Here is a 27,801-nt window from a genome sequence, read left to right on the forward strand (position 1 = left end):
GGACCGTGCCTGACGGCGAAAAACGGATGTGTGAAAGCAGCCTTAAGACCGCTTTACACGCTACGATTTATCTGACGATATGTCAACGGGGTCACGGTTTTCGTGACGCACTTCCGCCATCGTTAGCGACGTCGTTGCGTGTGACACCTACGTGTAACTCCGAACGATCGCAAATAGGGTGAAAATCGTTCATAGTTGACACGTCGTTCAGTCTCAAAATATTGTTTGGCGTTTGGAACGCAGCAGACATATTGCCGCAGGGACGGTGATGTTCCTCGTTCCTGCGGTGTCACATGTAGCGATGTGTGCTGCCACAGGAACGACGAACAACCTGCGACCTGCAACAGCAACGATTTTATGAAAATGAACGACGCGTCAACGATCAACGATAAGGTGAGTATTTTTGATCGTTAACACTCGCTCGGAGCGGTTACACACAACAACGTCGCTAACGACACCGGATGTGCGTCACGGAATCCGAGACCCCCGCGATATATCGTTAGATACGTCGTTGCGTGTAACGGGGCCTTTAGGCTCATGTTATCAGCTCGAGACCTGATTGGTCCAATGTTCCCCTCCTCCCCCGGGTCTTTCTGCTCCTTCCTCTCTTGCCGCCTCCTTTTCTGCAGATTTCCTTCCTTTATCTTCTTCTTTTGCTACCTCTATGTTCTTTTTCCCGAAAAATCCAAAATCCAGTTAACCTGGAACCTCTTGTGTCGTCCTCTTCATATGTGGTCCATTTTGCGGTTTTGTCCCAGGCCGGCTGTCATCACTATTTACATGTTCCGTCCTCGGCTGTTTCTATTTTTGCTGCTAAATAAAGAACTTAAAAAAAAAATCGTCATCATTTAAAGGACAAAAGTGGCAGAAATGACACCAGAAATGTCCTTGTCTTGATGTCTAATTCTGGTTTTTGCGCAGCGCGTGCCCTCATCATTATCATCATCATCGTCCTCCTCGGAGTATGAATCGCCCGTCCTGATGAATCGGGGACTATATTTATATGTTTCTGCTATTTTTAGAGCCTTTTTACGGCAACTCCAGGACATTTTGTCCTCTGCGGTTGATTATGAAGACCCTCGGGCTCCCGGATTGTGTGAGGATCTCTGGAAAGAAGCACTGGGAAAAAAAAAATTGCACCATTAACCCCGTCACTGCTGTATTCCCACCACCGGCTAAAGCTCATCAAACCCACCCTGGGCCCCATAGGTGCCATGACAGATTATGTAATGGGAATTTATTCTCCCCGTCCCTTAAAATGTGGAGTAGCCCTTTAAGCAGAATGCATATCCTACCCTGCCCCCCCCCCCCACCTTCCCCTGTACTCCCCAAAGTATATACCCGGCGTGTTGACATAATGGATAAGGAATTTCCTTGTTGCCCTTTTGTTACTTGACAGAATTCTAAACCCGTCACATCATTATATCACGTTCTGCTTAGATTTTCGGTCTGCAGACGATGGGAGCGGCGATATGATTCAAAAGTGTGTTACCTGGACTCTACTTTTCTAGACTTCTGAGCGGCGAAACCTGGAGTTAAGCGGGCTTTACACGCTGCGACATCGCTAATGCGGAGTCGTTGGGGTCACGGACTTTGTGACGCACATCCGGCCGCATTAGCAATGCCGTTGCGTGTGACACCGATAAGCGATTTTGCATCGTTGCAAAAACGTGCAAAATCGCTAATCGGTGACATGGGGGTCCATTCTCAAATCTCGTTACTGCAGCAGCACACATCGCTCCGTGTGACACTGCAGGAACGAGGAAGCTCCCCTTACCTGCCTCCCGGCCGCTATGAGGAAGGAAGGAGGTGAGCGGGATGTTACGTCCCGCTCAGCTCCGCCCCTCCGCTGCTATTGGGCGGCGGTTCAGTGACGTTTCAGTGACGTCGCTGTGACGCCGCACGGACCGCCCCCTTAGAAAGGAGGCGGTTCGCCCGTCACAGCGACGTCGCCGGACAGGTAAGTATGTGTGACGGCTGTTGTGCGACACGGGCAGCGATTTGCCCGTGTCGCGCAACAGATGGGGGCGGGTACCCACGCTAGCGATATCGGGACCGATATCGCAGTGTGTAAAGTAGCCTTTAGAAATCATTACACATTGTTACAAATCATTACAAATCTTTGCAAATCATTATAAATCGTTACAAATCATTATAAATCGTTACAAATCATTACAAATCATTATAAATCGTTGCAAATCATTGCAAATCGTTAGAAATCATTGCAAATCGTTAGAAATCATTGCAAATCGTTAGAAATCATTGCAAATCGTTAAGAATTGAAGCACAATGTACACTGGACCACTGACAAACTTTATAATCATGCATTGTGCTTTATTTGCAGCCCTCTTGCGCCGTTGTTTCTGCTATATGCCCATCGCCTGCGTGCTCCGGTGTTTTACCTCGTTTTTTTGTGTTGCCCTCCCCTCCTAGCTTTTCTTGCCTCTTCCTTTGATCTCTGATTTAATGAGCTACACATGCTGAGTCTTGGGGGGGGGGGGGGGTTACAATTAATAGCCCCTTCTGAACAGTGACCTAAAAATACAATGGATTGGCAGCGCTGGTAGTTAGATGACCCAGGCCATAATAAAAAGTTACAACTTTCAGCAATAATGTAGCAATTTCTCACCATTTTCAAAATCTCTATTTGCTTTACTGCAGATTTTATAACGTAGTCGACTATGTTCAGGTGTCCGCCTTCAGAAAACGTACATGTGCAAAAATGGTGCAGACAGAGCACACGCTAACGGAGTCTGCTCCATTATAGTCAATGGCCCTGTCGGTGCATGGGTCCAAAACACGTTTTGCGGGGTGGGGGAGGGGCGGTTCTGACGGATGCCCCAACGGGACCACTGAACGTAAGTAAAAGCGCAATGTGAAAGGGGCCTAACTAGAAGCTTATGGACCCCAATGCAAAACCTCCAGATATCACAGATACTTAATATTCTGAGTCCCTTCTCCCTGCCCTGTGCAGTAATCATCCATTAGAACGGATCCATTGGCAAAAGAGTTTTGCAAACACAACTTTTTTTGGCCGTTTTAGAAAAATTTAATTTTTCAGGATCCGTTCTTTTAACATTGGAGTCTATGGAAAACAGAACCGATAACTGATTGCTATTTATCTTCCAGTAAGCAAAAAAAAAAATAGATGCTTTACAAATGCAAGAAAAACAGATGACAAAGTAGTAATCAGTTAACGGATCCGTTTTCCATAGACTCCCATGTTGAAAAAACGGATCCAGCAAAAAAGTTGTGTTTGCCGAACTTTTTGCCAACAGATCCGCTCTAACAAAATGATTAGTTGACGTGTAAACTCAGCCTATGCGCCGAAACTAGCACAGATGCGTGGTGCAGTACCGGGACTCTCCACTAGGTGTCACTCTTCATTATTGCAATTAGACCTTGAACCTCCATCTATGGGTTTGTTCTCATGTACGGGGGTCGCCCATATGATAAAAGCTGTACTTGGGGGGGGATGAGGCCTCCCCGCATGGAATTACCGTTAATTAAGTGATAACAAAGAGTCAAGACCAAATTTAGTGGAAACAAGGCACAGGCAGGGGATGTTATAGTCTGGATATGGGCTGATGGGGTCTTTGGGTGCGTCACGTGACAGTGCCTGCTGAGTCTTGTAGTTCTGCAGCATGATAGGGTCTCATAGGAACATATGGATCTAGTATCTCTATAATTGGAGTAATGTCAGAGGCTTCAGGTGAGATTCATTGTATTTAGTCATGGATTGCCTAAGGCTATGTTCACACACAGTCACTATGCTGCAGCCAGGAAGAAAACTGCGGAAGCGCAGAACTTGTATAGTCGTTCCAAGAAATAGTACAAGCGACTATAAATAACCTTTTTTATAATACATATTATCAGACAAATCTGCTTCTTTCTCCACTTATGAGCCACTTCTTCCTCCTCCCCTGCCTCCTGATTTCATGCACTCTGAAAAAAATTGCCTCTACTTTGACAAGACTCAGACTGTCTGCTCATTCCGGGGTTCAGCTATAGCTGTCTACTGGAGTCTATGGAGAGAAGAGGTGGCAGGAAAAGGCACAGTATTGTTACTCTACTTAGAATTGCTGTATAATGTCCTCCGTAGTGCTGTTTTCTAGTGTTTAGCTCCTACCTGAGCTGCAGTCACAGCTACACTCCTCAGTATTGCTGTATACCGTCCTCCATGTTGGAGTTTTCTAGTAGGTGTATCATCTCACCCCAGAGCTGGATTCACATCTTCACTACTCAGTCCTTCTTTATAATGTCCTCCGTAGTGCTGATTTCTAGTGTTTTAGCTCATACCTGAGCTGCAATCACAGCTACACTCCTCAGTCCTGCTCTATACTGTCTTCCATGTTGGAGCTTTCTAGTAGGTGTATCATCTCACCTCGAGAGCTGGATTCGCACCTTCACTACTCAGTCCTCTCTCTATAATGTCCTCCATGCTGTTGCTTCTGCTAATCATAAGTTATATTTATAAAGGAAAGCAGGATTCCCTCCCGCCCGTGTGTGCGGACTACGGGAGACATTATAGCAGCTTGTCTTCTCTTATTAGTTTAGAGACATCTGAAATTAGACATGGAGCCGGCAGAGGGGAAAACTACAACATGAAGAGCATGCAAGAAGCGCAGTGCAAACTGACAGGCCGGGAGGGAATGTAATTCTAGCTCCATGTAAATGGCTTGCTGAGACTTGTAGTCCCTTTATCATTCAGGTACTATCTAATATATAAAGCTGAGTGTATGTATGTATGTGTGTGTGTGTGTATGTGTGTGTATGTGTGTGTATGTGTGTGTATGTGTATGTATGTGTGTGTATGTATGTGTGTGTGTGTGTGTGTGTGTGTGTGTGTGTGTGTGTGTGTCCGCTAAAGGGATCCGCACCATCGCATTTACAATCACAGAATTTTGCACAGACGCCCCATGTGACTCAGGGAACGTCATAGACTATGTTTTGACAAGAAAATTTAACCCCGCGCTTTACAGTTACTTTCCAAAAATCCTGCCTCCATTAAAGTGAATGGAGCTGCGAGCTATAGGTTATTAATAGGAGCTGTGATTGGTTGCTATAGGATCAATATAAATTGTTAGTATAAGAGGTTTATGTGTGAGGTAATAAGATGTCAGTGGGGAGACAGATAGAGACAGAGACAGACAGAGAGAGACAGACAGTCAAAGAGACAGACAGAGAGACAGACAGGGAAAGAGACAGACAAGGAAAGAGGCAGAGAAAGAGACAGACGTGGAAAGAGACAGACGGGGAAAGAGACAGACCTGGAAAGAGACAGACAGAGAGAGACAGACAGGGAAAGAGACAGACAGACAGGGAAAGATTTGTTTTTTTCTAGTCTTGAGGCTGCAATTCACATGCTTGTAATGTTGCATGTTTACTGAACATTGTTTCAGCTCAGGTTTTTGGTGTTTTTTGTATGTTATCTTGCTTTATTGCAAGTTGGGGGTGCAGCCCTCCTGATACTGAGGCTGAACAACTAATTGCGTCTCACTTTGCTGTGTATTTTATCTGGGACACAGCTGACCACTTGCCACCATTCATATTGGAGTTTTGACATGACACAAGTCAGGTATGTATAATGGTTTTAACTTCAGTAGGTTAGGGACCGTCCCAGATGGGTACACCGTGACGAGGTGAGACAGCGTCTTACCTTTTTGCAAAAATGTATACACTAAGTACCCTGCTATTAAGCACCTGCAATTTATTTATTTATAGTCAGGGTATTTTTCCTACAATTTTTCTCTTTGGTTTGTTTTTTTCTAGACCTGGAAAGAGACAGAGACAAGGAAAGAGAAAGCGAAAGAAACAGAGACAAGGAAAGAGACGGAAAGAGACAGAGACAAGTAAAAACACAGAGAAAGAGAAAGACGGGGAAAAAGACAGAGACAAGGAAAGGGAAAGAGACAGAGACAAGTAAAAACACAGAGAAAGAGAAAGACTGGGAAAAAGACAGAGACAAGGAAAGGGAAAGAGACAGACGTGGAAAGAGACAGACGTGGAAAGAGACAGACGTGGAAAGAGACAGACGTGGAAAGAGGCAGACGTGGAAAGAGGCAGACGTGGAAAGAGGCAGACGTGGAAAGAGGCAGACGTGGAAATGAGACAGACGTGGAAAGAGACAGACGTGGAAAGAGACAGACGTGGAAAGAGGCAGACGGGGAAAGAGACAGACGTGGAAAGAGACAGACGTGGAAAGAGACAGACGTGGAAAGAGACAGACGTGGAAAGAGACAGACGTGGAAAGAGACAGACGTGGAAAGAGACAGACGTGGAAAGAGACAGACGTGGAAAGAGACAGACGTGGAAAGAGACAGACGGGGAAAGAGACAGACGGGGAATGAGACAGACGGGGAATGAGACAGACGGGGAATGAGACAGACGGGGAATGAGACAGAGACAAGGAAAGAGAAAGGGAAAGAAACAGAGACAAGTAAAAAGACAAGAAAGACGGGGAAAGAGGAAGGGAAAGAGACAGAGACAGACATGGAAAGAGACAGACTGGGAAAGAGACAGACAGACGGGGCAAGAGACAGACGGGGCAAGAGACAGACGGGGCAAGAGACAGACGGGGCAAGAGACAGAGGGGGAAAGAGACAGAGGGGGAAAGAGACAGAGGGGGAAAGAGACAGAGGGGGAAAGAGACAGAGGGGGAAAGAGACAGACGGGGAAAGAGACAGACGGGGAAAGAGACAGACGGGGAAAGAGACAGACGGGAAAGAGACAGACGGGGAAAGAGACAGACAGAAAGAGACAGACGGGGAAAGAGACAGACGGGGAAAGAGACAGACGGGGAAAGAGACAGACGGGGAAAGAGACAGACGGGGAAAGAGACAGACGGGGAAAGAGACAGACGGGGAAAGAGACAGACAGTCACACAGAGACAGAGAGACTGATACAGACAGACAGAGACTGGGAGAGAGACAGAGAGACAGTTCCTATCCCGGGTAACGCCGGGTGCTACAGCTAGTATGCAAATAAAGCTCAGTCACCGTGTAATGAAAAGTTCTGTCACTTTTTGCTGTTATTTTGGCACCATGCTCAATATCCCTGCTTGCTGTCAGTGAATTAAAGCTCACCCAAGCTGAGATCCCGCACAATCCCGGTCATCCTCCAGTGTGGACAGGCTTTATGTTCTGACCGTTTGTTACATTGTATCATTCTGGATTCCGGCATTGTGTAGATTGGACGCAGTTGTCACGATCCCTCAGTGCGGATCTGTTCAGGTTTTCAGCCCATGAATGTGAATACACAGGTTTCCGGTTTCCAACAGCAAGCAGAGATCTTGAAAACGATAATGAATTGAAAGTCGAAATATGTGAGGAAGTGGCAGAAGTTTATAGAACGCATTCCGCTGTGTTTACATAACACCGGAGCTCCCCCTCTTCGCAGCTGATCATCCGTTACATTGTGTGAGGATCTGGAGGCGGCCACCACAATGGCGTTTGATTTGCTGGCGGCGGTGGAAGCTGCGGAGATGGTGGGCGGTTTGTGCTGCTGGTATTTTGCTCCAGCCGCTCTGTGGTGTCTGCGTGCGTTCCGTGCGTCTGTGCCCACTGCCGCCATTATGGGAAAATCACAGCACTCTCCATAGCATGCCCGGTAAACAACGTGCACAGCATCTACACCCACTGCAGTCACCTCCAGAGCTGCATTCATACTTCTGCTCAGTGCACTTTGCTGTAGCTATGGCCATTTACTGTGTAGTTCTTGGTGTAAGCCAAGGGTGGACATATCATTAGTGTAATCACATAGGGACCCAAGAGGTTGGGCGGCCCAATTCCACCCTCAAAGCAGGTGGAATTGTACTTTTTGATGAGTTATTGGACTGAAAAGGGCCCTTTTTCTCTGTGGTGTAAGCACTACAACTCCCATAATGCAGTACAGCAGAAAGAGGTACGCGAAACATGTACAGACTGGGTAAGAGTCTCCCAACTGAAACCCAGCAGCCCCATGTAAGCCTGTGCCCCCTACACTGGGACTTCTGAATTCACCCTAATATACTATAGGTATCAATTCATCAATGTTTGCAGAATTTCTTCTTGCTGTAACTGAATGGAGACCTGTCCTCGTGCTGCTCACACAGCTGAGGGTTTGTTACAATGTATCACTGCAGTGCCTGATATATTTAGGTCCTATAGTGTTGTCTATGCCACTCGCTGCTTAGGTGTTCTGTAACTACAACTCCCAGCATGTCCCCAAGTTCTGCCCTATCCAGCAATCCCAAAAATGGAGCTTTACAACCTCCTCTTAACCCTTGCCTGGTACCATGGGATCCTCTTAACCCTTGCCTGGTACCATGGGATCCTCTTAACCCTTGCCTGGTACCATGGGATCCTCTTAACCCTTGCCTGGTAACATGGGATCCTCTTAACCCTTGCCTGGTAACATGGGATCCTCTTAACCCTTGCCTGGTACCATGGGATCCTCTTAACCCTTGCATGGTACCATGGGATCATCTTAACCCTTGCCTGGTACCATGGGGTCAACGTGACCCCATGACGATCGCATGAGTAGTTCCACACGACTCTGGTATCTTGTGTATCTTCTTGCTATTTTCACTTTTATTCTTTCTAGTTTATAGCTATATAACCAGAGAGGACGCTGCGGTCACTATCACCCCATGGTACTGTTTGTGGAATAAGGCTGTTTGTGGAATAAGGCAAAAATTCCGGGTTTTTTTGTTTTAGGAGATAAATATGGCAAAGAAGATGAGAGTGACTGAAGTGGCCATCACTGCTGCTCTAGGAGGGGTCACACAAAGTGAGAATCAGGAGGAAAGACCATCATCAGTCCAATAGACAATGATTGGAGCAGAGGTTGAGCATTCAGGATTCACGGTCCTGCACAGCTCGGAGTTCCAGATTCCCCTTTTCTGGATTACTGGGGGATCCCAGCGGTTTTAGGAATACCTTTTTTGGTACCAGACATGGGTTAAAGGAGCAGAGGAGCCCATGCACCATTCTTTGTCTATGGGACTGATGGCTACTGAACTCATCGATCACCATCAGTCCTGTGGACAATGAATGGAGTAGAGGTTGAGCATTCAGGACGGGGCTGCAGAGCTCAAAGTTGCAGAGCCCCCTTTTCTGGATTACTGGGGGTCCCAGTGATTTGGGGAATAGCCCTTTGGTACCAGAAAAAGGTTAAAGGAGCAGAGAATCCCATGTACCACCTCTGCACCATTCTTTGTCTATTGGACTGATGGGTGCTGCACTCGTCTATCACCATCAGTCCCATAGAGAATGAATGGAGCGGAAGTCGAGCATTCAAGATGGGGCTGCACTCGTCCATCACCATCAGTCCCGTAGACAATGAATGGAGCAGAGGTCGAGTATTCAGGACAGTGCTGCAAAGCTCAGAGTTCCAAGTCCCCCTTTTCTGGATTACTGGGGGTCCCAGTGGTTTTGAAAATACCATGCACCATTCTTTGTCTATGGGACTGATGAATGTTGAACTTATCTATCGCCATCATTTCTGTAGACAGTGAATGGAGCATATGTTGAGCATTCAGGATGGGGCTGCAGAGCTTTGAGTTCAAGAGCCTCCTTTTCTGGATTACTGGGGTCCCAGCGGTTTTGGGAATAGCCCTTTAGGTACCAGATAAGATTAAATGAGCGAACTGTCCCGTGCATCACCTCTGCACCATTCTTTGTCTATGGGACTGACGGTTGCTGCATTTGTCTATTATCATCAGTCCTGTAGACAATGAATGAAGCGGAGGTTGAGCATTCAGGATGGGACTGCAGAGCTTGGAGTTCCAGATCCCCCTTTTCTGGATTATTGGGGGGCGTTTCACTGGTTTTGGGAATAGCCTTTTTGGTACCAGTCAAGATTAAATGAGTGAAGTATCCCATGCACCACCTCTGCACCGTTCTCTGTCTGTTGTACTGATGGGTGCTGCCCTTGTCTATTACCATCAGTCCCGTAGAGAATGAATGGTGGGGATTACTGGGGGGGTCTCACTGGTTTTGAGAATAGCCTTTTTGGTACCAGTCAAGATTAAATGAGTGAAGTATCCCATGCACCACCTCTGCACCGTTCTCTGTCTGTTGTACTGATGGGTGCTGCCCTTGTCTATCACCATCAGTCCCGTAGAGAATGAATGGTGGGGATTACTGGGGGGGTCTCACTGGTTTTGAGAATAGCCTTTTTGGTACCAGTCAAGATTAAATGAGTGAAGTATCCCATGCACCACCTCTGCACCGTTCTCTGTCTGTTGTACTGATGGGTGCTGCCCTCGTCTATCACCATCAGTCCCGTAGAGAATGAATGGCGGGGAGGGCAAGCATTCAGAACAGGGCTGCAGAACTCCAAATCCCCCTTCTGGATTACTGGAGGGTCCCAGTGATTTTAGGAATAGCCCTTTTGGTACCAGACAAGAGTCAAAGAAGCCCATTCACCACCTCTGCACTCTTCTATTATCATCAGCAGTCCCATAGACAATGAATGGTGCAGAGGTCGAGCATTCAGGACGGGGCTGCAGAGTTCCAGACCTCCCTTTTCTGGATTACTGGGGGTCCTGGCGGTTTTGGGAACAGCCCTTTAAATACCATTGAATGACTATAATTATGAAGTGTTTAACAATATAATGTCGACTTCGCAATTTTCTAAAGCGTGATTTTTATATATGGATTTATTTTAATACATTTCTCCTTACATTTTTTAGCGTGGTTTTCTTTCCTCATGGTAAACCCGCTGCAGCCAGGCATTCACTTGAAGTCGGACCATATATATATATATATATATATATATATATATTTTATTATTTTTTGAAGTTTTTTTTTCTATTGCACCAATTTTTCATGCAAATAACGTACGTTTAAAAAAAAAACAACAAAAAAAAACCAAAAACTGGATGTTTATGATGATTTTCCACAAGCTAAAAAAAAAAAAATAACCAAGCGTAAAAGTAGATGAATAAAAGTAAAAGTGCGGCAAGAAAATTGTGACTGGCACGAAGAGAATAGCGCTCGGTGCGATGGGATCGATTATTGGGGTCTGAAACGATATAAATGGAAGAGGTCATTGGGACGATTGGGGGGGGGGGGGGGACTTTACGCCTATGGCCGGATTGACCTGAGATATGGTAGGACCTATGTAAGACCGCAGGCGAGGATGGCGTTGGGATTATGTCGTACGATGCCGCACACTCGGCTCTGCAACATCTGTACATCCAATCCTGTGCAGCAGATGTGTCCACCAGTGAAAGTGTTAACACGGTGCTCAGCCCCTGCTAATCCTTGCCTGCTCTGCCTGTGATTGCTTCTGTCTGTGCAGTGTCTCCGCTTCTATTAAGGGGAGTCATAGCAGCAGCAGCAGCACCGTGCACCTGTCAGAGCAGCAGCTGCCGCCATGCAGAGGATGCAGCAGCAGCGCCAAGTCAGGGCTGCATCAACCTGGCGGTAACCAAACAAGTCGCCTCCGACCAATCCGCTATTTATTTTTTTTTTTTAATCGGGGGACATTGCCGCGTCCCCCTTTTTTTTATTATTTCATTTCTTTTTATTCGTGGGTCTTGCTCGCTCTGACATATCGCTGCTGAGTGTCGGCGAAACCCCGAGGACCCCGCATGCTGCAGATGGTGAGGACGCTCGCCCAGTTCACCATCGCGCTGGAGGACATGAGAGAGATGGGAGACAGCGCCGAAGCGTCGCCGGGGGACAGCGCGGAGGAGATGCAGGAGAAGGACGCAGCCGGTGGCGATGCTACTGCGCACAGCATCACGGAGGTGACGAATGTGGGGGGGACGACGGAGGCTGCTGATTGTAAGATGCAACAGGTGGGGGGGATGGAGATCATGGCGAGGAGCCCAAAAATAAGGATGGGGAGGAGAGTGTTATATACATCCCCCATACAGGCTGCTGCCAGGACGTGGACACGTCTATAAACCGTACTCCTCCTTACCCAAATCTCGCCCTCGAGACCACCTTTAATGCCCACATGTCCTTGAGTCGACCTCTTCCATCAGGACATTAATGAGTCCTGTCTGTACCCAGGAAAGCTGGGTGACCAATATGGCCGCCATTACAGCCTCCTCGCTAGGTGGGTGTGCTGTTCAGGAGTCCTGGAAAGTTTGGTGAAGCTTTCAGATCCGCATAAACCTAATGAAAAGTCCGGCATGTCTGGCGCCCATTTTATACCATTTTTCAGAGGTCTGCTCGCTCTCCGCGAAAACCAAATTTGTTTACATCTAGAAGCTGATAACCTGTCTCACAGCTGAGGCTTTGTCACAATTGCATCCGGTCCGCAGATTCCAGATTGATATTTTTTTTTCTTTATTCCTGCACTGATACATTGTAACAAACCATCAGGGCAGGAGAGGAGACGTTTATGCCTGCGATTGTCTGAACTAGGTGCAATTGTAACAAACCCTCAGCTGTGAGAATGATGAGGTTTACATTGTGGTCAACAGTGCAGGTGGTGGGGATAATGGAAGAAGGGTCCCCAATGTAGTGATTAGTTTGGGGTCCCAGTGATCCGGCATTTATTACTAGATATCAGGGTAGGAGATGTTGGAGTGCCCCTTTAAGGCTATGTGTCCACGGTAGAATGTACCTACGGATTTTTCTGCATGAAAATCCGCAGCCGCGGATTTGCCGCGGATTTTGATGCGGATTTCTTTTTTCTTTTCCCCATTCTATACCCAAAATCCGCACCAAAATCCGCAACAAATAATTGACATGCTGCAGATTTTTCCGCATCAAAATCCGCGGCAAATCCGCAGCGGAAAAATCCGCAGCATGGACACAGCATTTCCAAAATGCCATTGAAATGGCTTGGAAGTGCCGCTGCTGCAGATTTTCGGGAAATCCGCGGCAAAATCCGCGGTAAATCCGCAGCGTGGGCACAGCCTTATTCCATCAAAATCTGTGGTCGGTCACTCAGATTAAGGTGTCGCCTAACATTCAATTTCCATTCCCTGCTCCCCTAATCCCAGTTTTTACCCGGTGACCTGGGTGTGAAAGAGCAGCAGGGGCAGATCCCCAATCCTCCAAAACATGGAGCTGTACACCCGCCCTCCTCTCCCCAGAGCGACAATACAGCACAATGTCTGCTCTAGGGTCTACATTTATATTTTTTTTTTTTTGTGTAATTTTAAAGCTAAACTAGTTAGGGGCCTGTCCTGGGGTGTTTTGCAGTGGCCTGTCCTGGGGGAGGCGCCACCGTGGGGGCCTGTCCTGGGGGGGGCGCCACCGTGGGTGCCTGTCCTGGGGGGGGCGCCACCGTGGGGGCCTGTCCTGGGGGGGCGCCGCCGTGGGGGCCTGTCCTGGGGGGGGGCGCTGCCGTGGGGGCCTGTCCTGGGGGGGGGGCGCCGCCGTGGGGGCCTGTCCTGGGTGAGGGCGCCGCCGTGGGGGCCTGTCCTGGGGGGGGGGGCGCCGCCGTGGGGGCCTGTCCTGGGGGGGGGGGGCGCCGCCGTGGGGGCCTGTCCTGGGGGGGGCGCCGCCGTGGGGGCCTGTCCTGGGGGGGGGCGCCGCCGTGGGGGCCTGTCCTGGGGGGGCGCCGCCGTGGGGGCCTGTCCTGGAGGGGGGCGCCGCCGTGGGGGCCTGTCCTGGGGGGGGCGCCGCCGTGGGGGCCTGTCCTGGGGGGGCGCCGCCGTGGGGACCTGTCCTGGGCGGGCGCCGCCGTGGGGACCTGTCCTGGTGTGTTTTGCGGGGTCTTATCCTGGGGCGACGCCGTGGGGACCTGTCCTGGTGTGTTTTGCGAGGCCTGTCCTGGGGTGTTTTGCGGGGTCTTATCCTGGGGCGACGCCGTGGGGACCTGTCCTGGTGTGTTTTGCCGGGCCTGTCCTGGGGCGACGCCGTGGGGGCCTGTCCTGGGGTGTTTTGCAGGGTCCTGTCCTGGGGCGACGCCGTGGGGACCTGTCCTGGGGTGTTTTGCAGGGGCCTGTCCTGGTGTGTTTTGCAGGGTCCTGTCCTGGGGCGACGCCGTGGGGGCCTGTCCTGGGGTGTTTTGCAGGGTCCTGTCCTGGGGCGACGCCGTGGGGGGCCTGTCCTGGTGTGTTTTGCGAGGCCTGTCCTGGGGTGTTTTGCGGGGTCTTATCCTGGGGCGACGCCGTGGGGACCTGTCCTGGTGTGTTTTGCCGGGCCTGTCCTGGGGCGACGCCGTGGGGGCCTGTCCTGGTGTGTTTTGCAGGGTCCTGTCCTGGGGCGACGCCGTGGGGGCCTGTCCTGGGGTGTTTTGCAGGGTCCTGTCCTGGGGCGACGCCGTGGGGGCCTGTCCTGGTGTGTTTTGCAGGGTCCTGTCCTGGGGCGACGCCGTGGGGGCCTGTCCTGGGGTGTTTTGCAGGGTCCTGTCCTGGGGCGCCGCCGTGGGGGCCTGTCCTGGGATTTTTTGTAGGGCCTGTCCTGGGGCAACGCCGTGGGGGCCTGTCCTGGGGTTTTTTGTAGGGCCTGTCCTGGGGCAACGCCGTGGGGGCCTGTCCTGAGGTGTTTTGCGGGGCCTGTCCTGGGGCGACGCCGTGGGGACCTGTCCTGGAATGTACCGCAGGGGTCTACAGATATTTCGCCACATCTTCTATTTTATAAGCCTTCCACGTCATTATTATTTATTATTGTGGTCGCCCTTTTGTGTTCCGCTTTCATTTCTCTGCCCACTTTTGGACTTAGCGCATTTCCTCAGTTTGCCTGGCCGGGGGCCATTATGCTTTACATGTAAACGCTGACCGTGCAACGTATCAGGACTCTGCATTTTTCTTGTGTGAACACTATGGATCCAAAATGATGCAAGGGAAGAGCAGCGCCATTATCCTTGACAACCAATCAGGCTGCTGCTTTCATTTTACCTGGGATAGCCCTCTCATGCATAACAACCAATCAGAGCTCAGCTAACTGTTGTGTGAAAATAAAAGCTGAGCTCTGATTGGTTGCTATGTGCCATCTGTTTATGGCCTGGTCTCCATGGTGACTATCATCAATGGCAGTAAAATCTCTGGGGAAGGGGCACTGTGCACCTGTATACTGAGATATATACAGACCGGGGAAGGGGGACTGTGCACCCGTATACTGAGATATATACAGACCGGGGAAGGGGCACTGTGCACCCGTATACTGAGATATATACAGACCGGGGAAGGGGCACTGTGCACCTGTATACTGAGATATATACAGACCGGGGAAGGGGCACTGTGCACCCGTATACTGAGATATATACAGACCGGGGAAGGGGCACTGTGCACCTGTATACTGAGATATATACAGACCGGGGAAGGGGCACTGTGCACCCGTATACTGAGATATATACAGACCGGGGAAGGGGCACTGTGCACCCGTATACTGAGATATATACAGACCGGGGAAGGGGCACTGTGCACCCGTATACTGAGATATATACAGACCGGGGAAGGGGCACTGTGCACCTGTATACTGAGATATATACAGACCGGGGAAGGGGCACTGTGCACCCGTATACTGAGATATATACAGACCGGGGAAGGGGCACTGTGCACCCGTATACTGAGATATATACAGACCGGGGAAGGGGCACTGTGCACCTGTATACTGAGATATATACAGACCGGGGAAGGGGCACTGTGCACCTGTATACTGAGATATATACAGACCGGGGAAGGGGCACTGTGCACCCGTATACTGAGATATATACAGACCGGGGAAGGGGCACTGTGCACCTGTATACTGAGATATATACAGATCGGGGAAGGGGCACTGTGCACCCGTATACTGAGATATATACAGACCGGGGAAGGGGCACTGTGCACCTGTATACTGAGATATATACAGATCGGGGAAGGGGCACTGTGCACCCGTATACTGAGATATATACAGACCGGGGAAGGGGCACTGTGCACCTGTATACTGAGATATATACAGATCGGGGAAGGGGCACTGTGCACCCGTATACTGAGATATATACAGACCGGGGAAGGGGCACTGTGTACCTGTATACTGAGATATATACAGACCGGGGAAGGGGCACTGTGCACCCGTATACTGAGATATATACAGACCGGGGAAGGGGGACTGTGCACCTGTATACTGAGATATATACAGACCGGGGAAGGGGCACTGTGCACCTGTATACTGGGAGATATATATATATATATATATATATATATATATATATATATATATATATATATATATATATATATATATATATATATATATATATATATATATATATATATATATATATATATATATATATATATATATATATATATATATATATATATATATATATATATATATATATATATATATATATATATATATATACAGACTTGGGAATGGGCACCGCGCACCCGTATACTGGAGTGCATGTGTGTATATACACTGCACAGTATCGCTTCTGTGCTGATACACGACTTACAAGGAGTTAGGGATATTTGGATTTGGGGTAAAATTTATGTAAAGTGTAAAAACTTCAGTGATATTGTGATATTTTATCCTAACATTCGGCGTTTATGTAGAAGCAGCAATGGTGAGTCCTCATCTCAAAGAATTTATTCAAAGCCAACAGTGGTGGGTACACCCCTCCACCCCCCCTCAAATGTCAGTGTCATTGTCCTGTGGCTTTGAGACTCAATTCCAGCTGACAGTGACGCCTCCTGCTGGTCACCAGTGGAATTATTGTCTGTAGAGGCAGCGTCCCACTCTTCTTGATGGGCGGCCCTCAGGTTATTGAGATTCTGGGGTACAGAGGTCCGGCCTCTACACGGGGACTCAGCTGATCCCATAGGTCTTCTATGGGATTCAGGTCTGGATAAAGTGCAGCCGCTCCATTTGAGGTCCCCCAGTCTCCAGCAGTCGTTCCCTAATGATGAGACCTCGATGATCTGGAGCATTGTCCTCCATGAAGATGACATTAGGCCGGTGTGGTTCCTGCAGAGGCACCATGACTGGATGACAGTGGCTGATGCACAGCGTTGTCCTTCACGACTCCAGCATTGCCGGCCATCACTTCTGCTCAGTGTGAATTGGCTTTTATCAATGACCAGCGCTGAGGCCTGCAGGTCCCTCGTCCAGCGTAGATGACGGGATCATGAGCTCTGCACAGTACCACTTTTGTGCCAACGTATACACACTATATCTCAATACATTACTCATATTTTGTAAATATTTTATACGTTTTCATGGCACCCCCCCCCCTGCTCCCCATTCACACCTGACACTTTGCATCACTAATGAAACACATGACATTGGGGAGGGAGATTTTACTAATTGGGCCCAAATAGGCCATTTTCAATTAGGGATGTACTCACTTTTGTTGCGAGCAGTTTTGACATTAATGGCTGTGTGCTGAGTTATTGACACTGTTATACAAGCTGCACACTGACACTGTACATTGTATACAAGCTGCACACTGACACTGTACATTGTATACAAGCTGCGCACTGACACTGCACATTGTATACAAGCTGCGCACTGACACTGCACATTGTATACAAGCTGCGCACTGACACTGCACATTGTATACAAGCTGCGCACTGACGCTGCACATTGTATACAAGCTGCGCACTGACGCTGCACATTGTATACAAGCTGCGCACTGACGCTGCACATTGTATACAAGCTGCGCACGGACGCTGCACATTGTATACAAGCTGCGCACTGACTCTGCACATTGTATACAAGCTGCGCACTGACCCTGCACATTGTATACAAGCTGCGCACTGACCCTGCACATGGTATACAAGCTGCGCACTGACACTGCACATGGTATACAAGCTGTGCACTGACACTGCACATGGTATACAAGCTGTTGCACTGACACTGCACATTGTATACAAGCTGCGCACTGACACTGCACATTGTATACAAGCTGCGCACTGACACTGCACATTGTATTCAAGCTGCGCACTGACACTGCACATGGTATACAAGCTGTGCACTGACACTGCACATGGTATACAAGCTGTTGCACTGACACTGCACATTGTATACAAGCTGCGCACTGACACTGCACATTGTATACAAGCTGCGCACTGACACTGCACATTGTATTCAAGCTGCGCACTGACGCTGCACATTGTATACAAGCTGCGCACGGACGCTGCACATTGTATACAAGCTGCGCACGGACGCTGCACATTGTATACAAGCTGCGCACGGACGCTGCACATTGTATACAAGCTGCGCACTGACCCTGCACATTGTATACAAGCTGCGCACTGACCCTGCACATGGTATACAAGCTGCGCACTGACCCTGCACATGGTATACAAGCTGCGCACTGACACTATACATTGTATACAAGCTGCGCACTGACACTGTACATTGTATGCAAGCTGCGCACTGACACTGCACATTGTATCACAGGGTCAGATCTGCAGTATTGTCCCAGGAAAAGATGTAATAAAATATTTACTAAAAAATGCGAGGGGTGTACTCACTTATGTGACATGCTGTGTGTATGTACTGTGTAACAGACTGAACCCTTGTGTACTGATGTGTTGTCTATGTAGCTGCCCGGCACAGTTCTTTGACTTTTGACACTGATGTTTTGTTGTGTAGATTTGGACCACATGATAATTTCTCAGTGGCATATAGGCTTGGGTACGCAGCTCAGCAGACAGTATCACGCATGATGAGCTTCAGCCAGATAGCAGATGATACACCTGGTTACAGCGGCTCGGCAGATGTTATCACACCTGATGAGCTTAGATACTTCAGCTCAGAGGCAAAGTCTTGCATGATAGGCTTAGATGCAACGCTCAGCACGTGGTATCATGCTGTGAAAATCACCAGAACGTGTGTATCTAAGCCTTTTGTGTAAAAAGAGCAGCCGTAATGACAGTGATCAATAGTTAGGCGTCACGTTTGCATCCAGACACAGCGCTGATTATCGGCACAGGAGCCGCTCGCTCACACGCCGCGGTTTTGGGTCCCTCTCCGGAGAGATCGGTGGTTTGTACAGCGCAGAGTATCCAGCGTTTCACCACGACACGTGCGATTCGGAGGCTTCACTCCGCGCAGAGAACGAACTGACCCTGACATTCTATTCTCCATCGCTCGGAACACGCGGTCACCATAGAAATGCAGCTTTTATTTTTCGTACAGGGGCTAATCTTTTGAATATTTTTTATTTCCAGTATTCAATCATATAGTTGCTATTTTCTGTGAGATGGCTGCTTATCTAGGCTCAGGCAGTACAAGAATACCTTTCCTGTAGTGCTGTAATTCACCTTCACGTCACGCTGTAAAGTGAGATGCCAGTGCTGTCAGTTGTGGCGACACCTGCTGGCCATTATATGCATTGCATTTTGTGAACTCCTGCTCGCTGTGACTCTTCTTGTCTGTTTGGTATATGGACCTCGTAGCTCTGGCTTCATACACCCCTGCACCCCCTTGCTGGTTCAGTGTCTGCGCAGCATGCGCTGCTCTTTTGCTCCATTGTGTGAGATGTTGCAATTACATTTTCCCTTCTGTAAAGTGAATGTCTTGCTGTGGAGGAGCGGACCTGTTCTGTCCTGTATCCCAAAGACCCCTATATCGGAGGGGGGGGAGGGACTTTTTATTTTTCTGACAAGGGCCACTTGGATTTCTAACGTCGTTCGCGGACATACAAATTTATCAAGCTAAAGCTCCTGTGATATTTGGTTATTCCCGCCCTCTTGTGTTATGGCCGGAGCTGCATCTCTGTGGTGCGGCGTTGGATGTTAGGTGGGAACTGATGATGCTACTATTCCAGGTTTGCATCCATCGGTTTGGAGCGCAGGGTACTCCTTGTGATAAGTCTTATAACGAACTCACACCATTAAGAGGTACCTACCAAACACAGATGTATACGAGGGGCTGCTGATAAGTCTTTGGCTTTATCCAGAGAGAAGATGATGAAACTTTCCATTCATTCCACATACTCTCCACTGATGACAACACGCTTCTTACATCGGTATTCCAAGTTCTGTAAGCCTAGCATAAAGAAGGATTTCTGTTGTGCCTCAAACCAAGCATCTGTAGCAGCCATGGCAGCAGAAATGGTGAAATTTGGTTCCTTGAGGTGTTTCTTCAGGTTTGGAAACAGATGATAGTCGGAAGGAGCTAGATCTGGTAAATAAGGTGGGTGGTCACCAGCTGGAAGCTCAGCTCTGCCAGTTTTGCCGTGGTCGCTTGTGCAGTGTGAGCGGAGGCGGTGTCTTGCAGGAACAAGATTCCTTTGGACAGGTTGCCGCACCTTTTAGCCTTCAGAGCTGCCTTCAATTGCTCCAATAGTTCAATATAATACCTTGCATTGAAGGTGGAACCCTTTTGAAGATAGTCCACTAGCAGCACTCCCTCCTTATCCCAGAACACAGACGCCATCACCTTAGTGGCTGATTTTTGCACCCTGAACTTCTTTGGATGAGGAGAACCACTGTGCCTCCGCTCTTCTGACTGTGTCAAGGTCAGAATGACGACGATGATGAGACTCAAAGGATCTCTTGATATCCGGCTGCTGCTTCTAATTAAAATGTCATGGGTGCACACGAGAATGAGAAATAACTGCACAGCAAGTCAGTTACATCTATCTCCATGACGGGCTCTTAACCAAGTGTGTTCTTTATTGTTTGAAAGAGACTCTAGACCAAACAGTAAGGGGGTGTGAACAAAAGTTTTAGTCCAATCAAGTATCGTAAGTCAGGGCTTCATGACGTAGAGAGATCTACATATTCTCCGTTGATTGGTCAGTCTAGGATCCAGGAATTTCTCTTTGTCCATCTGTCTTGGGTGTAAACCAGGAAATGGTGGCCATATTCAAGCTATACATATATATCCTAGTATATACTGAGTTTAAGGAAAATACACTGAATATGCAATATACATATATACATGTTAATAAGAAACAAAAGCATTCACAAATATGTGTGTTAGTTCACATCTACTGAACTATATAACTGAGTCTATGAAATGGCTGAATTAAGTATTTTTGGATACTCAATTCTTTATCCTCAACAGTCCCCCCTAAAGACTTACTTCTGCCATTTCTAAATTCTAAGGGTACTGTGTTCCCTTAGGAAGAGAGGTAGAAAGATCTGTTGAAAAACCTGCCTAACTGAACGTTGAAACATGGGCGGAAAGGGGAAAGGGGTTTTCTTCACCGGTTTGAGACCAAGGACTCCTAGGCGAGTCCTCACCCTTTGTAGTTGGACTTTCCCATGTCTCAAGGTTCTCTAAGTCCTCTCTTCTAACTGTTCTGGCAAGACTGGTCTAAAACTGTACAGGGTTTTCTGAAAAGGATAAGTATGAGCAGAACGCTCAGTGCAGCTCTGGTTGATTAACCCTTCTACAATGCGAGATGTGGATCCATAGATTTTCTGTGGTTGGATCAGCTCCTCTAGTGTTGACTCATGGCTCTTTCTCGCTTGTCCTTTAGGATCAATCAGTCTCCTGACTGGAGACCATATGCTAATAGCTCTGATTTAAGATCTGGAATTGGAGAATACACCTGTTTAGCACACTATTCAGTCAATTATATAAAAATATACATGTCTGTGCTAAACCAAAAACATCTTACATAAAGACCTGCTTATTGCAAAAAGAAAACCATATACATTTTATACACGATTTACTAGTTTCCACTTTCCTATAAAATATACACTTTTTGTAAACACATTTTTCTTACATACCACCTTCATGTGCTTCTCAACAATAATGTCGTTTTCTGCACAGGAATGCCTCTGACCAAACCTGGAGAGAAATTTACACAACACGCACAGACTTGCATACAACGTGCTCATGATATACATCTATAATCAGTTTGCAGTCTCTAAGAATGGGTAGAGCAGGTGCAGGGTGTTTCTACGGACTCTTTACAGTTTTTTCTCACTTCATTCTAAGCACTTGTCTCACAAGACTGGGTGAATCTGCCCACCTGGGTACTGAACCCGGTGTCACCAAAGCACACGCTGACAATTGTCTTTCACAGATGTTACCTGGGCCATCTTTAAGAAGAGCTCTCATGGCAGAGAAAGCTTACCACCCTTTGTCCACAGACCTTCCTCAGTCAGCTGGCTCCCTGCATGTCACACTCCATTCCTTGTTGTATCGCTTGTTCCTGTAGGGATTTAAGAACACAAGGAGTAACAGAAGTCACTGACGTGACCAATGTCACCAAGGCATGGTCGGTATTGGTGAAAGACTCTCAACTCTAGGCCCGTTCACTGCTTCTTGGTCAGCTGCACCTGTGCAAGGATCTCCATCCGAATCCATCAGCTCAGATCTAGACTTTCTTTTCGGCATACCTAATTCATTTGACAACAGGAAAAAATCTACAACCTACATACACCTCTAAAGACTCTTACCCACTCCTGTTCTACCCATCAAGAGAGGCATTAATGCATCACTGTCTCCTGTATCTCCTTGTTTTCAGGGTCATACAAATAAATCCAGGTCTCATCCATAGTGACCAGTCGCTCCAGGAAGCTCTGATCAGTCCGGAAACGCTGACAAATGGACCGGGAAGTTGTCACTCGCAGCTTCTCTGATCTGTTGTCAGACATTTGGGGACCACTTTGCAGAAGCTTCCTCATGTCCAAATGTTCATGGATCATGACACAAACACGGGAAATCCCCATGATGTCTGCTATTGCTTTTATTGATTTAGCTGAAATTCGTGGATTCTTCAGTATGAGGTTGTGCGCAGCATCGACGATCTCCGGAACAACAACCACTCTCGGGCGTCCAGGACGTTCCTCATCATCGGGGCTGAAGTTGCCGGTTTTACATTTGGCAACCCAGTTCTTACCTGTGGAATATGAAGAGCATTGATCCCCCAATGTCTGCGACATATCACCATGAAGATCCGCAGCGGACTTTCCTTGCAGAAACAAGAATTTTATCCCTCCTCTGCTCTCAGTTGCTGTGAATATCGCATTAGACTCTGACATTTTGTTTACCCGCGTGCGCAGAACACTGTTGCCAGAAGCAACAAATGCAAAATGTTGAAAACCTATTAGACACATAAGGCTTTCATGTGATGGAACATTCGTTACCATAGAAACAAAAAAAACACAAAGCCAAAGACTTATCAGCAGTCCCTCGTATTATACTGCATGTCTCCTTACAACTAGAGATGAGCGAACCTTTGGAGGTTCAGTTCGCTGGCAGCAAATGAACCCGAACATCCACCTGTCTGAACTTGGCCCAAGGAGGTCCAGAAACACAGCTGGGCAGTTTAAGTCTCCATCCACATACAGCCAGCCATAAGCCGATCACTATATATATCTTTTATGTTACATACTACATGTAATCGTGCTGCAGCTCGCACAGGACTGAGCACCGAGCGTACTTGAGCACAGCAATGCTAAGTTCACACGTACAGCATCCAAGCCCGAGCCCTGTTTTGTTTTGTTTTTTTAAGTTGATGTTGTAAGGCTATGTGCCCACGCTGCGCAAAATGCGCAGATTTTCCAGAAATCTGCAGCACAGCTACTCCCCAGCCATTTCTATGGCATTTGGGAAATGCTGTGCCCACGCTGCAGATTTTTCCGCAGCGGAAATCGTGCGGATTTTCGTGCGGAAAAATCTGCAGCATGTCAATTACTGTTGCGGATTTTCGTGCGGATTTTTCCTATTCAATTGAATTTAAAAAAATCGTAAAATCCGCGTCAAATCCGCACAAAATCTGCACCTATGAAAAGGTGCGAATTCCGGGGGAAATCTGCGGATTTTGATGCAGAAAAATCCGCAGACACAGAGTCCCGTGGGCACATAGCCTAAGGAGGTAACTCAGGATCAGTAATATAATGTATGCACACAGGGACTGCAGCAGCAGAATAGTGAGTGCAGCTCTGGAGTATAATACAGGAGGTAACTCAGGATCAGTAATGTAATGTATGTACACAGTGACTGCACCAGCAGAATAGTGAGTGCAGCTCTGGAGTATAATACAGGAGGTAACTCAGGATCAGTAATGTAATGTATGCACACAGTGACTGCACCAGCAGAATAGTGAGTGCAGCTCTGGAGGATAATACAGGAGGTAACTCAGGATCAGTAATGTAATGTATGCACACAGTGACTGCAGCAGCAGAATAGTGAGTGCAGCTCTGGAGTATAATACAGGAGGTAACTCAGGATCAGTAATGTAATGTATGTACACAGGGACTGCACCAGCAGAATAGTGAGTGCAGCTCTGGAGTATAATACAGGAGGTAACTCAGGATCAGTAATGTAATGTATGCACACAGTGACTGCACCAGCAGAATAGTGAGTGCAGCTCTGGAGTATAATACAGGAGGTAACTCAGGATCAGTAATGTAATGTATGCACACAGTGACTGCAGCAGCAGAATAGTGAGTGCAGCTCTGGAGTATAATACAGGAGGTAACTCAGGATCAGTAATGTAATGTATGTACACAGGGACTGCACCAGCAGAATAGTGAGTGCAGCTCTGGAGTATAATACAGGAGGTAACTCAGGATCAGTAATGTAATGTATGTACACAGTGACTGCACCAGCAGAATAGTGAGTGCAGCTCTGGAGTATAATACAGGAGGTAACTCAGGATCAGTAATGTAATGTATGTACACAGTGACTGCACCAGCAGAATAGTGAGCGCAGCTCTGGAGTATAATACAGGAGGTAACTCAGGATCAGTAATGTAATGTATGTACACAGTGACTGCACCAGCAGAATAGTGAGTGCAGCTCTGGAGTATAATACAGGAGGTAACTCAGGATCAGTAGTGTAATGTATGTGCACAGTGACTGCACCAGCAGAATGGTGAGTGCAGCTCTGGAGTATAATACAGGAGGTAACTCAGGATTATTATATAGTGACTACAGTGTTTTTGCAGGTTATTTCTATGTACCCTGATAGTGGGGGCTTCACTTTCCTGGTCGGCTGCACATGGTATAGACTTTCTGGTGAATATGAGGCATGGCGGTTACATGAATCTTATGGTAAATGATTGGGGTAATGGACTCCATAGTGAAGTGTACAGATCCCGGGATCCTGTGTAGCAGAGGTTAATGGTGATAATGGTGGTGGTGGTAGCACAGAGCCCAGCATGCTGTGCCCGGATTTGTGGTCTGTTTCCCCCTCCTCAGATTGTTGGTGGGTAACGTGCGGGGTCTTCATCTCCTGCGGTCTGAGGTGGGCCCCTGCAGACCCTCGTCATTAGTTACAGCGCCCCCTCCCTCAGGAGGAGGTCAATGGCAGCCAGTTGTGAGGAGTCAGGTCTTCCTCGAGGCCTTCATGTTATGATGCCCTGCGCAGTGACTGGCACAGGAGCCCTGAGGACAAGCAGGACCAGGACCGCATGACACCTGGATTCCTCCGGGCCCACATTACTGATCCGGAGCCACCTATATATTGAATGGTCTCTGTAGGGCGGAGGGGACACGTTATCCTCTTCTGCCTCCCTGTAGCCGCAGTCACCTTCCCTTTAATTACCTGTGTATAAGGACATCGTGTGACCGGCTGAGGACCGGAGTTCAGGTCTCCGTCCATGTGACTACTTCACAAATGCACGGATGTGGGGGCGATTCATGTGTGTTTCCATGACGATGACTCCCACCCCCTGATAATACATTATATACCTGGGAAATACGACGCGTCTCAGTGATGATGATGATTACAATACAACACTTAGGATCGGACCCTGTGATACAATGTACAGTGTCAGTGCGCAGCTTGTATACAATGTGCAGTGTCAGTGTGCAGCTTGTATACAATGTACAGTGTCAGTGTGCATCTTGTATACAATGTACAGTGTCATTACGCAGCTTGTATACAATGTACAGTGTCAATGTGCAGCTATTAATGTTTAAACCGCTGGTAAGAGTATTCTCCTGATACTTAAATACCCCTTCCTTCCTCGGAATGGTTCTGGTGATATTATTCAGTTCATTCTAGCTCTGGTTGCAAGCAGATGGCTTGTACTCCTCGTTGGTATCGTTGCTGGCACCTTGCGGAGCTTCTTGCCTGAATCATCAGTAGACAAGTAGTTCATGCTTTTCCCCGTGTGTCCTCCTTGTGTCTTCCTTAAGCATTTAGTGGAGTTGACGAAGAGCTGATCCCACCCGTTTCCTATTTAGGCCCCAGCACTAGGGATACCTAGGGTCAGGTATACAGCTTGGCGCATAGGTGTGGAACCAATCTAGGGTAGTGAAGGACCCCAGGGACCAGCAGTAGGTTTGATCGGGGGTCACCATGTCCCCCTTCCCTTACCTTTCACCACTCGCTTGGTACCTAGCATGGCGCTCCATCCCTAAGGGGTTAAGTTCATATTGATTATGTAACTGTATCGTGGAATAGGTTTCGGCATTTTAGCAGTTTACCAAAATATATCACTGTATAAATATATCTGGACCTAATTGTATATACTGTATGTATAGGAAATCTTTTTAAAACCCTTGTGTCGTGATGTTCCTTCTGTAATTCCTCCTGGCCTGGGAATGAGTGGAAACTTTTATGAATGGGCATTACCATTCAATATCTCACTGGTCCCTGTCCCTGCACAGACTGACATTTCCAGTGGTTGCAAGGACACCCCTCCAAGTGGTGAGACGCTCTTGTCAAATTCTATATGTATTTCCAGGAGGAATAACAGAGGAACATCACAAATTACTCAGCTGACCTCTAGGTAGGAGAGAACGGTGGGATGTCTGTGTAATGTCTCATTTTGCAAATATTGCACTGTATATGGAAAGATAATGGTGGTGTGGAGGGGGGTGAGGACAATCAGGACGTGTGGCACCGCACATCACATCCAATATTGCTGGTATCAATCCCTTTATGTTGCTAATATATGATCTTCATCATGCACTCTTTTCTTTCTTGCAGGATATGAGGAGACATGTCTTCCTGACCCTCCTGGACACGGAGCAGTCTTACGTGGAGTCGCTGCGCACCCTAATGGAGGTACGGATATGTGGCTTGATAAACATTGATAAATGAAAGTAGCGCCACCACCAGGGGGAGCGAGGACGTAACCGGATGAAGCAGCCGCCACCTCACATGCCAACAAATGCTCATCCGGTCCAATGTTAAATCGAAATCCGTCACTGTACAAAGTATCCTGCAAATGTCTTATTCACAAGGAGATTAGGACCCCCCCCCCCTCCCCCACCCCTCGCACCACGAGAATTCCCGAGATCTCTTCTTGCTTTAAATTAATTGGAGGATTCTTATTTGCACTGCAACAATTGTAACGAGCCTGTCAAGCTTTACTCTCCTACGAAAGAGCAATGAGTCCTGGCGGAGTTAACTCTCCGTGGCCAAGCTCGGTAAAGGCCGCTTTACACGCAACGACATCGCTAACGAGCTGTCGTCAGGGTCACGGATTCCGTAACGCACATCCGGCCTCGTTAGTGACATCATTGCGCGTGAAACGCAGGAACGACCGTTAACGATTAAAATTACTCACCAAATCGCTGATCGTTGACGCGTCGTTCCTTTCCCGATTATCGTTGCTGCTGCAGGTACGATGTTGTTCGTCGTTCCCGAGGCAGCACACATCACTATGTGTGACACCTCAGGAGCGAGGAACGTCTCCGTACCTGCGACCGCCGGCAATGAGGAAGGAAGGAGGTGGGCGGGATGTTACAGCTTCTTATCTCCGCCCCTCCGCTTCTATTGGACGGCTACTGTGTGACGCCGCTGTGGCGCCAAACAAACCGCCCCCTTAGAAAGGAAGCGTTTCGCTGGTCACAGCGACGTCACTAGGCAGGTAAGTACGTGTGACGGCGACTAACGATATTGTGCGCCACAGGCAGCGATTTGCCCGTGACGCACAAACGACGGGGGCGGGTACGCTCGCTAGCGACATCGCAGTGTGTAAAGTGGACTTAACATTTGGAATTTCCTTTTTTTTTTTTTTTTTTTGTCTGCACCGCATAAGATGTTCACA

At 47.9% G+C, this 27,801-nt stretch overlaps 1 protein-coding gene across 2 annotated transcripts in view; it reads left to right on the forward strand.

Moving 5' to 3' along the window:
• The window catches only part of ARHGEF17 (Rho guanine nucleotide exchange factor 17), a 214,657-nt gene that overhangs the window by 123,645 nt on the left and 63,211 nt on the right, over window positions 1-27,801 (forward strand). For both annotated transcript variants that reach the window (XM_075337614.1, XM_075337616.1), the window contains exon 2: window positions 26,736-26,813. In XM_075337614.1, coding sequence (XP_075193729.1) covers window positions 26,736-26,813 — 78 coding nt within the window. The remainder of the gene's footprint in view (window positions 1-26,735; window positions 26,814-27,801) is intronic.

The sequence above is a fragment of the Anomaloglossus baeobatrachus genome, chromosome 2 (assembly GCF_048569485.1).
Source record: "Anomaloglossus baeobatrachus isolate aAnoBae1 chromosome 2, aAnoBae1.hap1, whole genome shotgun sequence".
Classification (NCBI taxonomy): domain Eukaryota; kingdom Metazoa; phylum Chordata; class Amphibia; order Anura; family Aromobatidae; genus Anomaloglossus; species Anomaloglossus baeobatrachus.